General features: G+C 46.1%; 1 protein-coding gene across 1 annotated transcript; it reads right to left on the minus strand.

Moving 5' to 3' along the window:
- Nucleotides 1-59: 59 nt before the first annotated feature.
- Birc5 (baculoviral IAP repeat containing 5) lies at nt 60-9828 on the minus strand. The gene is made up of 4 exons (XM_047546575.1): nt 9677-9828; nt 9400-9509; nt 6978-7095; nt 60-533 (listed from the first exon to the last, which is right to left on the minus strand). The coding sequence occupies exons 1-4, from the start codon at nt 9785-9787 to the stop codon at nt 444-446; spliced, it is 429 nt and encodes a 142-aa protein (XP_047402531.1). The 5' UTR covers nt 9788-9828; the 3' UTR covers nt 60-443.
- Nucleotides 9829-14642: the final 4814 nt, after the last annotated feature.

A 14642-nucleotide genomic window follows, 5' to 3' on the forward strand; every position in this document is an offset into this window, starting at 1 on the left:
CTACTTACTTAAAAAACAAACATAGCCAGCTTCCTTGAGAAAGGTTTTTCAGTCCGTTTTTAAAATTAATTTATTCCATCACCCTGTAGGAGGCGTCACGCTGGAAGGCAGGCGAGTTGGGAGAAGCCCAGGGGAAACACCAAGACCAGCCGCTCCTTCCGCGGCAGGTGCCTCCTCACCGCCGTCAGCCGAGTCACAGGGACGGCCCTCCCTGCTCTCAGCTCCAGGCCGGGGCTCCACAGAGCCCAGGCCCCTACGAGGGAGAGGGGCACAGCACCACTGTGCAGGCGGAGGGGCGCTGACACCGCTTGGGGAGAAAACAAGACTCAGGCTAAACGTTGGCGTTCTCCTTCCTAGGTCCTGCTGAGGGCCCCACGGAAAGGCAGCAACGCAGGGAGCACGTGGGAAAGGCACGTCGCTGTGGGCCAGGGGCCGCGGCCGGTTCACTCCAAGGTAGCCAGCTGCTCCATAGCACGCCGGACTTTCTTGGCAGTTTCTTCGAATTCTTTCTGCTTGCTGTTGGTTTCCTTTGCCTAGAAATAAAAAACAAATACACTGAAGCAGGGACTGGGCTCAGCAGTAAAGCACTTGCCTGCCAAGTGCAAGTCCCTGGATTTATCCCAGGACCCCCAGAGAAGAAAGGGGAGGCGGGAGAACGGAGGCATTCACATGACCAACACTCCCAGCCACTCTGTGGGAAGGCCGCACAGGGAGCACCTCCCGAGCACCTGCAGACACCCGCCGTGCTAGGGCAGACCCAGGGAGGCTGAGCTGGAGAAACCCCAGCCATTGGGGCAAGTGTCCAGATTCAGCTCGCTGCCTCTAATTCAGGCCACTTCTAGGAACTCGGTACCAGCAGGCACGGGGCTTCACACGGAACTGACCGCTTGCCTCCTATCCTCCTATGCGCTAGGTGCTACGGAATCTGTTGTGCAAAGGAAGCAGATCGAGGTCACCACCAGTCTGGGCAGAGCTCTGGCCTCAAGCACCATCCACCCAACTACTACTTCTTTTTTCAAAATATATACATATATTTAGTTGTGGATGAACCTTCATTTTTATTTATTTGTTTATATGGAAGCCGAGGATGGAACCCAGGGCCTCACACATGCTAGGTGAGGCTCTACCACTGAGCACAACCCCAGCCCTCCACCCAGCTTCCTAATGCCTCCAGGCAGAGTCCAGAGCCTCCCTGCCCCTTCAACAACCCTGTGGAAACCAGTTTTTCCGAAGAAAGAATGCTTTTCACTGGCAGTCCCTCCTTGAATCTGGCTTCCAGCCTCTTTGTCTGCCTACACTGCTCTCTCTTAGGGGCAAATGGCAGCCACACTAGCAGGTTCAGGGACCCCTTTCCCTCTCCTGTCTTACATTCTCCTTAACTTCTCTGCTATATCACAAACAAAAGACCTTTTTGGATTAAATTTGTTTTCGAATAAGAAAAGTGGTGAGAGGCTGACTTAAAAGGTGACTCTTTTCTCCAGTGCTGGGGATGGAAACCAGGGCCCTGCACATGCTAGACAAGCGCCCAAGGACTCAGCTACAGCCCAGCCCAAGTTACTTTTTTATATGTACTTTCTGTATATATTAAACTTTGCCCATGAATGTCTTAGTATGAAATTATTTTTAGATCTTTTTATTAATTTTTTTTATCCTTACAGACTGCGTTTTGACTCATTGTACACAAATGGGGTGCACCTTTTCATTTCCAGGTTGTCACAATGTAGATTTGCACCATTCATGTAATCTCACACATACATTTATAATATACATAAATATACATGATAAATATATGTCATAAATATACATTGTTTCATTCTACTCTTTCTGTCCCTCACCCCCTCCCACCCCATTTTCCTCTACACCACCCAAAGTTCCTTCATTCTTCTCCCCCCCCCCTCATTATCCACTTATCAGAAAAAACATTCGGCCTTTGGTTTTTTGGGCTTGGCCTATTTCACTTAGTGTATTTTCCAACTTCATCCATTTACCAGCAAATGCCATAAATTTATTCTTCTTTACGACTGAGTAATATTCCATTGTGTATATATACCAGTTTTTTAATTCATTCATCAATTGAAGGGCATCTTGGTTGGTTCCACAATTAGCTATTATGAATTGAGCAGCTATGAACATTGATGTGGCTGCATCACTATAGTATGCTGATTTTAAGTCCTTTGGGTATAAACCGAGGAGTGGGATAGCTGGGTCAAATGGTGGGTCCATTCCAAACTTTCTGAGGAATCTCCATACTGTTTTCCAGAGTGGCTGTACCAATTTGCAGCTCCACCAGCAATGTATGAGTGTACCTTTTTCCCCACGTTCACGCTGACACTTATTATTCCTTGTGTTCTTGATAATAACCATTCTAATTGGAGTTAGATGAAATCTTAGGGTGGTTTTAATTTGCATTTCTCTAAGTACTAGGGATGATGAGTACTTTTCCATATATTTGTTGATCACCTGTATATCTTCTTCTGTGAAGTGTTGCCCACTTCCTTAGACCATTTATTGATTGGGTTCTTTGTATTTTGGGTATAAAGTTTTTTAAGTTCTTTATAAACTTTGGAGATTAGTGCTCTGTCTGAAGTGTGTGTGGAAAAGATTTTCTTCTACTCTATAAGTTCTCTTTTCACATTATTGATTGTTTCCTTTGCTGAGAAAAAGCTTTTTAGTTTGAATCTATCCCATTTATTGATTCTTGCTTTTATTTCTTACGCTATGGGGGGTCTTGTTAAGGAAGTCCGGTCCTAAGCCAAAATGATGGAGATTCGGGCCTACTTTTTCTTCTATTTGGTGAAGGGTCTCAGGTCTAATTCCTAGATCCTTGATCCATTTTGAACTGAGTTTTGTACAGGATGAGAGATAGGGGTTTAATTTCATTTTACTGCATATGGATTTCCAGTTTTCCCAGCACCATTTGTTGAAGAAACTATCTTTTCTCCATTATAAGTTTTTGGCACCTTTGTCTAGTATGAGATAACTGTACTTATGTGGGTTTGTCTCTGTGTCTTCTATCCTGTACCACTGGTCTACCTGTCTATTTTGGTGCCAATACCATGCTGTTTTTGTTACTATTGCTCTATAGTAGGATTTAAGGCCTGGTATTATGATACCTCCTGCATCGCTTTTCCTGTCCAGGATTGCTTTGGCTATCTTAGTATAAAATTATTAATTAAAAGAAAAATTTAAAAATTTTGAGCTAGGCTCAGTGACACACACTTGTAATCCCAGCTACCGAGTGGCTGAGGCTGGAGGCTAACAAGCTGGAGGCCAACCTGGGCAACTCAGCAAGGCCCTAAGCAGATCAGCGAGACCCTGTCTCAAGGTAAAAAATAAAAAGAGTTGGACATGTAGCCCAGTAATAATGTGCCCTCAGGTTCTGTGGGCCAGTACCAAAAAATAAACAAACAAATAAATAAAATAAAAATTTAAAAGGGTTGAGAATGTAGCTCAAAGATAGAATGCTCCCTCGTTTAATTCCCAGTATTATAAATAAATAAAATGATAAAAACAAAATTAAAAGAGCTGGGAATGCAGATCAGTGGTGCGGCTTGCCTAGCACACACAAGCCCTGGGTTCAATCCCTGGTACCACAACACAAACTGACAAGAAAAACCAAAGCACCCGACAAACAGCTCTAGAGCCTTTACTGATACACAGTGTGACTGGAGCCTTAAAAACAGAGTTCCATTTGCTTATCTCCTCAGCCCCCCATCCTAAATCTGATCAAGCCCTTTTGTATAAGCTGCAACTTAACCATAACAAGGGGGAGGTCATTATCTGCATTTTATGCTTTTGCTGTACTGGGGATGGAACCCGGGGCCTCCCACATGGTAGGAGAGTGTTCTACCATCGGGCCACATTCCCAGACCTTTCTAACATACATTCATACATTCATACATTCATTCATTCATTCACTCATTCATTCATATTTTTTTGGTACTGGGGATTGAGCTCAGGGGCACTTGACCACTAAGACACATCCCCAGCCCTATCTTGTATTTTATTTAGAGACAGGGTCTCACTGAGTTGCTTAGTGCCTTGCTTTTGCTGAGACTGACTTTGAACTAGCAATCCTCCTGCCTCAGTCTCCTGGAATTACAGGCCTTTCTAACATTCATTAAACTTTTGAGACAGGGTCTCTTCAAGTTGTCCAGCCTCCCAAGTAGTTGGGATTATAGGCATGCACCTCCATGCCCACTCTATACCTTTTTTTTTTTTTTTTTTTAAATAAAACAAGAAACTTGCTATTGAAAAATAGAACCTCTCTGGGCTACAACTCTGTGCCATTCTTCTAGTGCTTCACTTTATCCTCAGCACAGGTTTTTACACACTCAAGATCTCACAAAGAAGAAAGTCTCTGTCTATCTCTGTCTATCCCTATGGACCAATACATCTGCTGGAACATCCCAGGCAGGGCAGGCTTGGTTCTGCCTCCAGAGCACCTGCTGGCACCCTGGGAACCCAGAACAGCAACCTCACCCTGAGTCTGGGATCTCAGAAATGCCCAGCACCTCCTGTCTCCTGTGTTTTATTACCACACCCCGTACCCACATCACCTGGTTGTGCATGTGTGGTGCTGGGGATGACCAAGGCTGTGCACATGCTAGGCAAGTGCTCTGTGGTTCAGCTGCACCCCCAGGCCCTTCTGGTTCTTTTAAAGGAGGCCTGATAAACCCCTGCTGTCTTCAGTGGTGAACTGCAGTCACGTGATGAGCTGTAAGTTCAGGACTGTGCCCCAACCCTCTTTCTTCGCAGTGGCTCTCACGCCAGTACACCTCCACAAGTGACAGGACCCAAAGGGAGAGGCCAGGGGCTCTGCAGGAAGCAGACCACCCAGGTACGCCCATTCCCTGTACTGTAGCTCCCACCCAGCCCCCGCCTTCCCTTCCACAGAGTGTGCAGGCACAGAGGGTTTCGTGCTATTTATAAACCATTTGCAACAAATCTCACAACTGATTGGCACTACAGCAGCCCCATCAAACAGAACTTTCTGCAGTGACAAAAATGTTCTAGGGTGCAGGGGAAGAAAAAAAATAACAGAATGAATCAAAAACTATTACCCTAGGTAAATGTATGATCACACAAATGGTACGCCTCTACTTCATGTACAGAGAAACAAGATGTATCCCATTTGTTTACAATAAAAATAAAAAAATAAAAAAAAACATTTTGAGGACTAGGGTTTTAGCTTAGTGGTAGGGTGTTTGCCTAGCATGTACAAAGTCTTGGATTTAATCTCGACACCACATATAAATCATAAAATAAAAATAAGATTAAATTAAAAAAAAAATAATGTTCTATTACCCACACCGTCCACTGGGCCCATGTAACAGCTGAGTCCTCTACCACTATTTTTTTTTTTTTTTTTGTGGCATTGGGGACTGAACTCAGGGTCTTGCTCTTGCCAAACACACTGGCATTGAGCCACAGCCCCAGTCTACTGAACAACAAGTAGCGAGTGCAAGTGAGGAACTGCACTTTATAATAGCCACAGGTGGCTAATAGGTACAGTATTGGACAGCACAGTTCCAAAACATCGCAGCAATAGAGTTGTGTGCCACTTGCTTACACAAAACAAAATTTCTATTCTGTAAGTTTTATAAACCAACACAGGAAAGTATGAGTAGCTTGAGAATTTTTTTCTTACAACAAGCGGAGCCCCCTTGTCTTACCCAGCGCTCCCTGACCTGGGCTCTCCCCAGCGGTCCCCTAAACACAAGCTGGTCTTCCACCCATGGCGGTCAGCATTGCAGGGCCTGCAGGTCGGCCTGGCCAACTCATCGTGAGCTAAAATATTATTTTATGTTTTTAAATGGTTGGTAAAAAACCAAAAGCAATTATGAAGCACGATATGCCAAGGGACTGTGTGGCCATGAAGGCTGGCACTCACTACCTAGTCACTTTGCAGGAAGGCCTCTTACACCCACCTCCCGCCAGCCTGCAGGTCCCCAGGCCTGGTGCCTCAGTGTGCTCTCCTGCAGCAAGCTGCCGACTGCTGGATCCTGCCTGTCCTGGCATGGGGACTGTCGCCACCCTCAGCATGTCAAAGAATTACTTCATCCTGGTCTCTGCGTGTGCACAGCCTTGGACTCATCCCCTGCAACGCACACACACACAACCAGATGATTTTCAAGGTGAAAAGGTAGCACAGTAACCCTGAAGGGTCCTCACCTTTGTCCCGCAGCAAGGCATGGGAACAGGGCTGGCTGAAATTCAAAGTCTCTGGGCAGTAGAAACAGCAGGAACACTCTCAAACCACACCCAGCACTTTACTGCAAGGATATTAAATCTCCCCCAAATTTATTCCCTATAAGACAAGGGGGCTCCGCTTATTGTAACAAAAATCAGCATAAGAAAACAGGCTGCCTGGTTAGATTTGAGCTTCAGATAAAAATATTTAGTAAATGCCAACCCAAATGTAGAATATACTTATACTCAAAAATAATTCCTTGTTTATTTGAAAATCAGATTTAACTAGGAATCCTGGTTTCTGACAATTCAAATTCTCTACATCTTCGGCTCCTGGAAGTCACCTCTTTGTGGACTCAGGGTGTCCCCATGTTAGTGGACCGGTGGCAAAGCTGAGCTACAGAAATGCCCTCAGTCCAGCTGAACTGTCGCCTCCTCCTATACATTCACCACAAGTACCAGAACCCTCTGTTTATACCACTGCTACCACAAGGGCACACAGCCACATTAAGGACTCCCCACACTGGCTGTTACCACGGCAGGGAGACAATCTTAACTATCACCGGCCCTACCAACTCAGGAGCGCACACTGAACACCTTCCCCACAACCCCAGAGTCATACTCCAGGACAGCCGCTTCTGTCCCTCTGCCCCACCAACACACCCTAGGGTTTTGGGTGCCTCCTGAGGAACACAGTTCCTCCAGTGCTTCTGAGGGCCTGGCTGTTTTAGTCCTACAAATGCTGAACAGGGTTTGCTCTCAGTTCTTTCCCAAAAAATACATACAATTTTGTTCTTGGTTCTTTCTTTGTCCAGTTTCAAAAATTCACTGAGGGTTAATTCTTCAAGACGCTTCTTGACAGAAAGGAACGCACACCCAGATGAATGCTTTTTATGTTCCTCTCTAGAAAAATCAACACATGAGCATGTCAGTCAAGTAGCGGTGGTTCACGACCAGCACCATGTCCCATCACCGTGAGCCATCCTCAGGATGTGCCCTGCTTGGCTTCAAGAGCAAGGAGCGGGGCCCACAGCTGAAGGACCCAGTGCTGTCCCAGGCGCATCCCACACAGCACGTTCACCACCTTTTCTCTTGCCATAGATGTCTGCCCCATGTCCCTGTGGCTAGAGGATTTCATCTGAAATCCTTTACAATTAGTAGGAAAAGTGTTGTATGGTTCATGTCCATAGGAATCACATGTCAAAACCCTCTGAAATCCTCAAGGCACTTTTGGAAGTAAATTCATTTCACAGGAATGTTTACACAGTCCACTGGTTCAGGATAAGGGCTCCATTAGCCAGGCTTCCCAGGGGCACTCCTCTCCTCACACCCTAACTCTCTGCAATGGGAATATCTAGACAGTGGAAATCATGTAACCAGCCCAGGATTAGGAGAACACAGCCAGAGTCCAAAAGGACAGCCAAGGATAACCATAATGTAAAAATATCATAACACTTAGAAATCCCCTCTCAAGAACAACACTATTCAGGGATGGGGGACTACAGTTAGTTATTTGGGTCGGGGGGGTGCAGCTCACTGGTAGAGTGCTTTGCCTAGCATGGCCAAGACCCAAGACCCTGGGTTTAATCTCCAGCACTGCAAAAAAGAGGAGGAAAAAAAAAAAGGCGGGAGGGCTGGGGCTGGGGCTCAGAGGTAGAGCACTCGCCTGGCATGTGTGAGGCACTGGGTTCAATTCTCAGTGCTGCATATAAGTAAATAAAAATAAAGGCCCATCAACAACTAAAAAAATATATAGAAAAACAAAAAGAATAATGCCACAAATGTTTCCCCACTGATCCCTAGTGTGACCACTAGCCCGTTTTGTTAATGCTTGGTCACAATATTGAGTGAATTAGGAAAAAACAGAAACACCCTTCTGGTCAAGAAGAGAAACAACTCAAGTAATTCTCTGGGGAAGAAAATTAAGGTTGTGGAAACAATCGATTCTGACAAGAAGAGGTGAGAAAAGAACATGGAAAGACATTATCCAGGGCTGGGGATAGAGCTCAGCAGTAAACCCTGTGCCTAGCATACGCAACGCCCAGGGTTTGATGCCCAGCATGGCAAACAAACAACCCTGAAAGATCTACAGCACATATATTTACACAAATTTTAAAAAATAACAGTGCCTTGAAGAATAAATTAAAAAGGCATTTATGTGTGTGTGTGTGTGTGTGTGTGTATATATATACATATATATATAAATACTACATATATATATGTATATATGATGGAATATTACTCAGTTTTAAAGAAGAATGAAATTATGGCATTTGCTGGTAAATGGATGCAACTGGAGAATATCATGCTAAGCGAAATAAACCAAACCCAAAAAACCAAAGGTTGGATGTTTTCTGATATGCAGATGCTAATTCACAATAAGGGATGGAGGGGCACTAGGGAAGAATAGTTACTTTAGGTAGAAGGAAGCAAAGGAGGGGAAGGGGTATGGGGGTAGGCAGGATAGCAGAGTGAAACAGACATCATTACCTCATGTACATATATGACTGCATGACTGATGTGATCCTACAATATGTACAATCAGAAAAATGAAAAATTATACTCCATTTATGTATGATTTATTAAAATGCATAAATGCATTCTACTGTCATGTATAATTAATTAGAACAAATAAAAAATTTTTTTTAAAAAGACTAATAGAGGAAGGGGAAGGTGAACAGGGGGATAGAGAAAAAACAGAAGTACTGGGACCTAAAATGGAGCAAATCATGCATGTATGATTATGTCAATAGGAACCCTACTGTTATGTATAACTACAATGGACTAATAATTTTTTTTTAAAAAAAGGGTGTTTTTTGTGATATGTGGATCATATCTCCATAAAACTATTTTTAAAAAATTCCTAGTACTAAAAGCATTTGGAGATTCCTGGGAGTACACAGGGTAGAAACAGACCCTGTATTCTGTTGAACCTGGAAGGCACGGTGCAACCTACACCCATGAGTCTTCCTTCAACATTCGCCTTTAAGGACGTTTTGGTCAAACAAGATTTGGTTAGGGTGTACGGGTAGGGTTAGGGTGTAGGGTTACGCCCCCATTCACAGAGCTGTTTAAAGTCAAAATGAGGCTGGGAAGGCCATCGCTCCTGCACTACAATCTTACATTTACGAACAGTTTGTGAGGATCCCAGTTCTGACGGAACTGGGCATCTCAGAAGCCCACAGAGGTTCGTCAAGAGGGACTTACATGGGGTTGTCACTTGGCTCCCAGCCTTCCAGCTCCTTGAAGCAGAAGAAACACTGGGCCAAGTCGGGCTCGTTTTCAGTGGGGCAATGGATGAAGCCAGCCTCGGCCATCTGCAAGGGACAAGGACAGCTCATGAGCGGATGAGAGGTCGGACCCAGGTCCAGATAAGGGCCGGCAGCCCATGGGAGGGGTCGTTCCGGGGCCCCGGGACCGACAGGCCTGGCAAGGGACGCGACGGGGCGGGGTGGGTTGGGGGCCGAGAGGCCCGGAGTCTTACTCGCTCCGGAGTGCAGGCGCAGCCCTCCAGGAAGGGCCAGTTCTTGAACGTTGAGGCGCGGTGGTCCTTGAGATAGAGCTGCCAGGCTGGTGGCAACGACTGAGCCCCCATGACGCTGCCGCCGATTCAAATCCCGCGGGTAGCGGCGCAACGCGGGGCATGCCGGGAACGCCCCGCCCCGAATCCCCGCCCGCGGCCTTGTGGGAGTGGGCGGCGCGGGGCATGCCGGGAGCGCCGGCCCCGAATCCCCGCCCGCGGCCTTGTGGGAGTGGGCGGCGCGGGGCATGCTGGGAACGCCGGCCCCGGCTCCCGCCCGCGGCCTTACTGGGGATCGCATTGCCGGGGCTGAGGTTGGGCGGAGGCCGGGCGGTGGGAGCAGGTGGTTCCCGGCGTCTCCATTTGAGCCTTCCACCCTGCCAGCTCGCCGTTGGTCCCCGCCGGTGCCGTCGGGCGCACACCCGGAGGCCCGGCCTCGGCCGGGGGAGAGGCGGACTGCAGGAGTCCGCGGCCGAGCTCGGCGTCCTGAGTGCCTCCCAAACGTGGGGACCAGGCTGCCTCCAGAGCCCTTCCTGAAATGCAGGCGGGTGACTGTGGTGGGGGAGGACCCTGTGGAGACACCGGTAGACCAGGGCACCATCTCGGAGGCAGGGCCGTAAGGTGACCCCAGAAGTTAGTGAGTGGCTCAGAAAAGGCCAGGGTCGCAGGCACCCGCCAGTGGTCGGCGAGCCTAGGCCCCGAGCAGGGCACAGCCCCCTGATGTGGCTGCGGGCTTCCCGGGCTTCCCGCCGACCCCCGTTGCCACGGCTCTGCTCATACCAGGCCACCTTCTGTGACTTCCCAGCAGCCCGCCGAGCGAGCATTCAGCCTCACGTCAGGGCACAGTCCAGGTTGGCATTATAGGCAAATGCACTGGCGTCTTGTGTTGGGCGACAACTCCCCTAGGTCAGTCCCATGCGCAAGCCTGTGTCATAGATTGTGGGTAAGCGCAGGGCTCCGATCAGACAGCTGGGACGGGGGCTTTTTAAGGGGCACAGGGCAGTGCTATTTACCAACCAGTTTGATAAGGCAACAGCCGTGTGGCCTGGGAGAACTAACCCAAGTTATTTTGGTTTGGACTTGACTGAGTTTCCTGAGAGTCCTCTGGCCAGTGTCACAGGTGGCGACTTGGTCTTGCATTTCTTGCTTCCCCAACACCATGTTTGAAAGAAGCTGAAGACCCCCACTTTGTTCTGGCTGTAACGGCCTGTCAGCGTTTGATGGGATCTTAAACACCCGCAGGAGTGGGACTATACAAGTGAAGAGTTCTTTGTGGCAGAGGCAGAGTGCCAGCCTTCCGACGTGTACACCACCCAGCCCCAGCCCTGTGGGCTATGGAATTTCAAGAAAAAATTTGCATGTCCATGTGAACTCTCTGGGTTTTCAAGTAGTTGACTGCACATTCAAGTTCTGATCAAACCAGTCTTGAGGTTGTGCTAGACATCACCTTACTTACCCATCATGTCCATCCAAACATATTATGAACACTTTTCTCCTGTATTACAAAGTTTACACATCAACATTGTAAAAGCAAAAAATGACCCAGTGAAAAGTCTTCTAGCTGTACTTTTCAGAGGGAAGCTTTTTATTAATTTCTTATATGTCCTTCCAGATGTATGTGTGTGTCTATAAACCTTTTTTTAAAAAGCAGACAAGTGGGACCATACCCCACACCCTGTTTGGCGTCCTTCCTTCTCAAGTGGCAGTATATCACAGAGACCTTACACTTCTGTCGTGTCTGCATGGTACTCTGTATGTATACCCTGATCTTAGTAACCACTTGCCTATGGGTGGCTCCAATTGTTTTTGCTATTGTGAATTGTACAGTAACGAATAGGCGCATGCTCCTGTGAAGCTGTGTCCTTAGGATATGTGCCTACTAGTGAGATCCCTGGGATAGCATATGTACATCGCCAACCTACCCTACCTCAAACATCTCAGTTATTGGGGGGAACATGGTTTGATCTGTGGTTTTGTCTCTGTGGGTACTGACCCTGCCTAGGATATCCCTAGGATCTGATTTCCACCAATATTGATCATATTCATTGAAAAATTTTTTTCTGGCAGCTAGCTATGATGGCATGCACCTATAGTCCCAGCTGTTCAGGAGGCTGAAAGGAGGATCACTTGAGCCCAGGGGATCAAGACCAGCCTGTGTGTTAGTAAGCTTTTTGTTGTGGCAGAATACCTGAGAAAAACTCAAAAGGGAAGTTGGGGGGGGGGGTTTTGGTTTGTTTGTTTGTTTTTTTACTTATGGTTTCAGTCTGTTATCATCTGGCTCCATTGCTTCTGGGCCTGTGACCAAGCAGCACATCATGGTGGAAGGGTGTGGCAGAGCAAAGCAGCTCACTTCTTGGGCTGGGGACCTACTTCCTCTAGTGAGGTTCCACCTCCTGAAGTTTCCGTCACCTAGCAGTCCATTCAGTTATGAGCCCATCATTGAGATCAGAGGTCTATTGATCTAACCCATTCTACAAAAGCCCCACCTCTGGACATTGCTGCATTGGGGACCAAGTTCAGATTCAAGCTGTAAAATCCTGACTCCATCTCAGAGGAAAAAGAAGAGCTGCTCAGTGGGCAAGCATTTGTATAGCAGGCATAAGGCCCTGGGTTTAACCCCCAGTACCGACCCCCCCCAAAAAAAAAAAAAGGAAGAAAGAAAGAAAACATTATCTTTGGGTGTCATCTCCATCAAGCCATCATGTTTCTGTGATTCATTTTCTATTTAGCATAAACAAGTTCCAACTTTTCAACTTTTTTTCTTTTTTAAAAAATATTTTTTAGGGGCTGGGGAGGTAGCTCAGTCGGTAGAGTGCTTACCTTGTAAGCACAAGGCCCTGGGTTCGATTCCAGCACCCAAAAAAAAAAAATTTTTTTTTTAGTTGTAGTTGTCAATTGTCCTTTATTTTATTTATTTCTATGGGGTGCTGAGGATCAAGCCCAGTGCCTCGCACATGCTAGGCAAGCGCTCTACCACTGAGCCACAGCCCTGACCCCTCCAACTTTTTTTTTTCAATGTAAATTTTCATTTTACTGAAAACTTCAGATGCTTATATCCTTTCCCTAAGATTTCAAAAATACTGTATTGTTATTGCTGCGTGGGATGGTACTTGTAATCCACCATCAGAGACTGAGACAGGATGTTCACAAGCTCAAGGTCAGCCTCAGCAACTCAGCAAGACCCTGTCTCAAAGATTAAAAAGGAGGGCTGGGGATGTAGCTCAGTTGGTAGAGTGCTTGCCTTGAATGCACAGGCCCTGGGTTCAATCCCCAGCACTGCAAAAAAAAAAAAGGACTGGGGATGTGGCTCAGTGGTTAATGCACCCCTGGGTTCAATACCAAAAAAAAAAAAAAAAAAAAAAAAGGTGCACAGTTCAGTGAGTTAAGCACATATTGTTAGGCAACCATCCCTATAGTCCATCTCCAGAAATTTAAAAATTTCCCACTGAAACTATCCATTAAACAACTCCTCATTTTCCATAAGATTTTATAACCAGTATTTAAATCATAGACCAGCTTTTGACTATATCCAGTTTGACCAATAATACCTTCTGCTATTTCTAGCCTTCTACATTATTTCTACCTAGCTCCAATTGCCTGGGCTCAAAAACAAATTTTTTTTTTTGTTACTGGAATTGAACCCAGAACCCAGGGGCACTTAACCACTGAGCAACATCCCCAGACCACCACCCCCACACTTTTTTTTTTTTTTTTTTCTTAATTTAGAGACAGGGTCTGAGTTGCTTAAGGCCTTGCTAAGTTGCAGAGGCTGGCTTTGAACTCGGGATCTTCCTTCCTCAGCCTCAGGAGCTGCTGGGGTTACACCCACTTGGTATAAGCCACTGTGCCTGACTCAAAACTCTTTTAACATAAAAATTTAGTAGCTAAAAAATCTTGAAGTTTTAGTAAAATCAGTTTTAGTAAAAACATTTACCATGTGCAGTTTTAATTAGCAAAGAAATTTTTTTTATTTCTGCCAGTAACAATCATGAATTAGGTAAGAAACTGATAGGTTGGATTTCTCTCTTAGCTTAATGCACAAGAAAATTATGAGCAATCTTGTGAAACAGAGTTGGAGAAAAAACATTAAGAGATGCAGGGGCTGGGGTTGTGGCTCAGTGGTGGAGCACTTGCCTAGCATGGGTGAGGCACTGGGTTCCATTCTCAGCACCGCATATAAATAAGTAAAATAAAGGTCCATCAACAACTAAATATATTTTAAAAAAAGAGAGAGAGAGAGAGAGATGCAGACGGCTGCGAAGGAAGGATGAGGTTGTGTTGTTTTGGTTGGCGGCTGGGTTCTCAGATCAGTGATCTTGGTCAGCATGAAAAGGTCAAGACCATTTTGAGGTCCTGAGATAGCTCAGCATAGCATCCAGCATCCTGATCTTTGCCCTCCTAGAGCACAGAACAGCTTTTACTTGTTTTGATTTGTATCTCTAGGAGGGAGGCTGATGACCTCTTCTCTAGTTTCTCTCTGGGACTCTGCAGTCCTTTCTGTCCTTTACCCTCCTTTCTGCTGGATTCCTGATACTTTTCTTATCTGGAAAGGGACTGGGTTTCACTTGATCTGGCACAGCCACCCCCGTCCCTGTTGGTTGTTTGTCTTTGACTTGGTAGTATGTTTTATTCCATAAAAATGTAAAATGTTGGCTTTCCTATATATCACTTTGTTTCCGATCTTTGTTTTCTATTCCGAGCTGATTTGTTTTGCTGTTTGTTCTAGTCATGCTTGAAAAGACTTTTTCCACTCCAAGATGATTTATAAGATCCCCCCTTAAGGTTTCTTCCAGTTTGGTTTTTGTGTTGAAGTCTTGATGCCTCTGGGAAGTGTGTCAGTGGAAACGGTGAGGTGTCACCTCCAGACCAGCTCTTGGCAGCAGATTTGGAGTAATAGGGCCACCTCTGCAACGAAACTCCAGATGCATGT

Source organism: Sciurus carolinensis, chromosome 3 (genome assembly GCF_902686445.1).
Source record: "Sciurus carolinensis chromosome 3, mSciCar1.2, whole genome shotgun sequence".
NCBI lineage: Eukaryota > Metazoa > Chordata > Mammalia > Rodentia > Sciuridae > Sciurus > Sciurus carolinensis.

Excerpts from the sequence above, each read along its gene's own strand:
- Birc5 (XM_047546575.1), bottom strand. The coding sequence starts at position 9,787 with ATGGGGGCTCAGTCGTTGCCACCAGCCTGGCAGCTCTATCTCAAGGAC. Across the intron at positions 7,096-9,399 it reads GAGCCAAGTGACAACCCCAT|AGAGGAACATAAAAAGCATT; the intron begins GTAAGTCCCTCT and ends TGATTTTTCTAG. Across the intron at positions 534-6,977 it reads AAAGAACCAAGAACAAAATT|GCAAAGGAAACCAACAGCAA; the intron begins GTATGTATTTTT and ends TTTTATTTCTAG.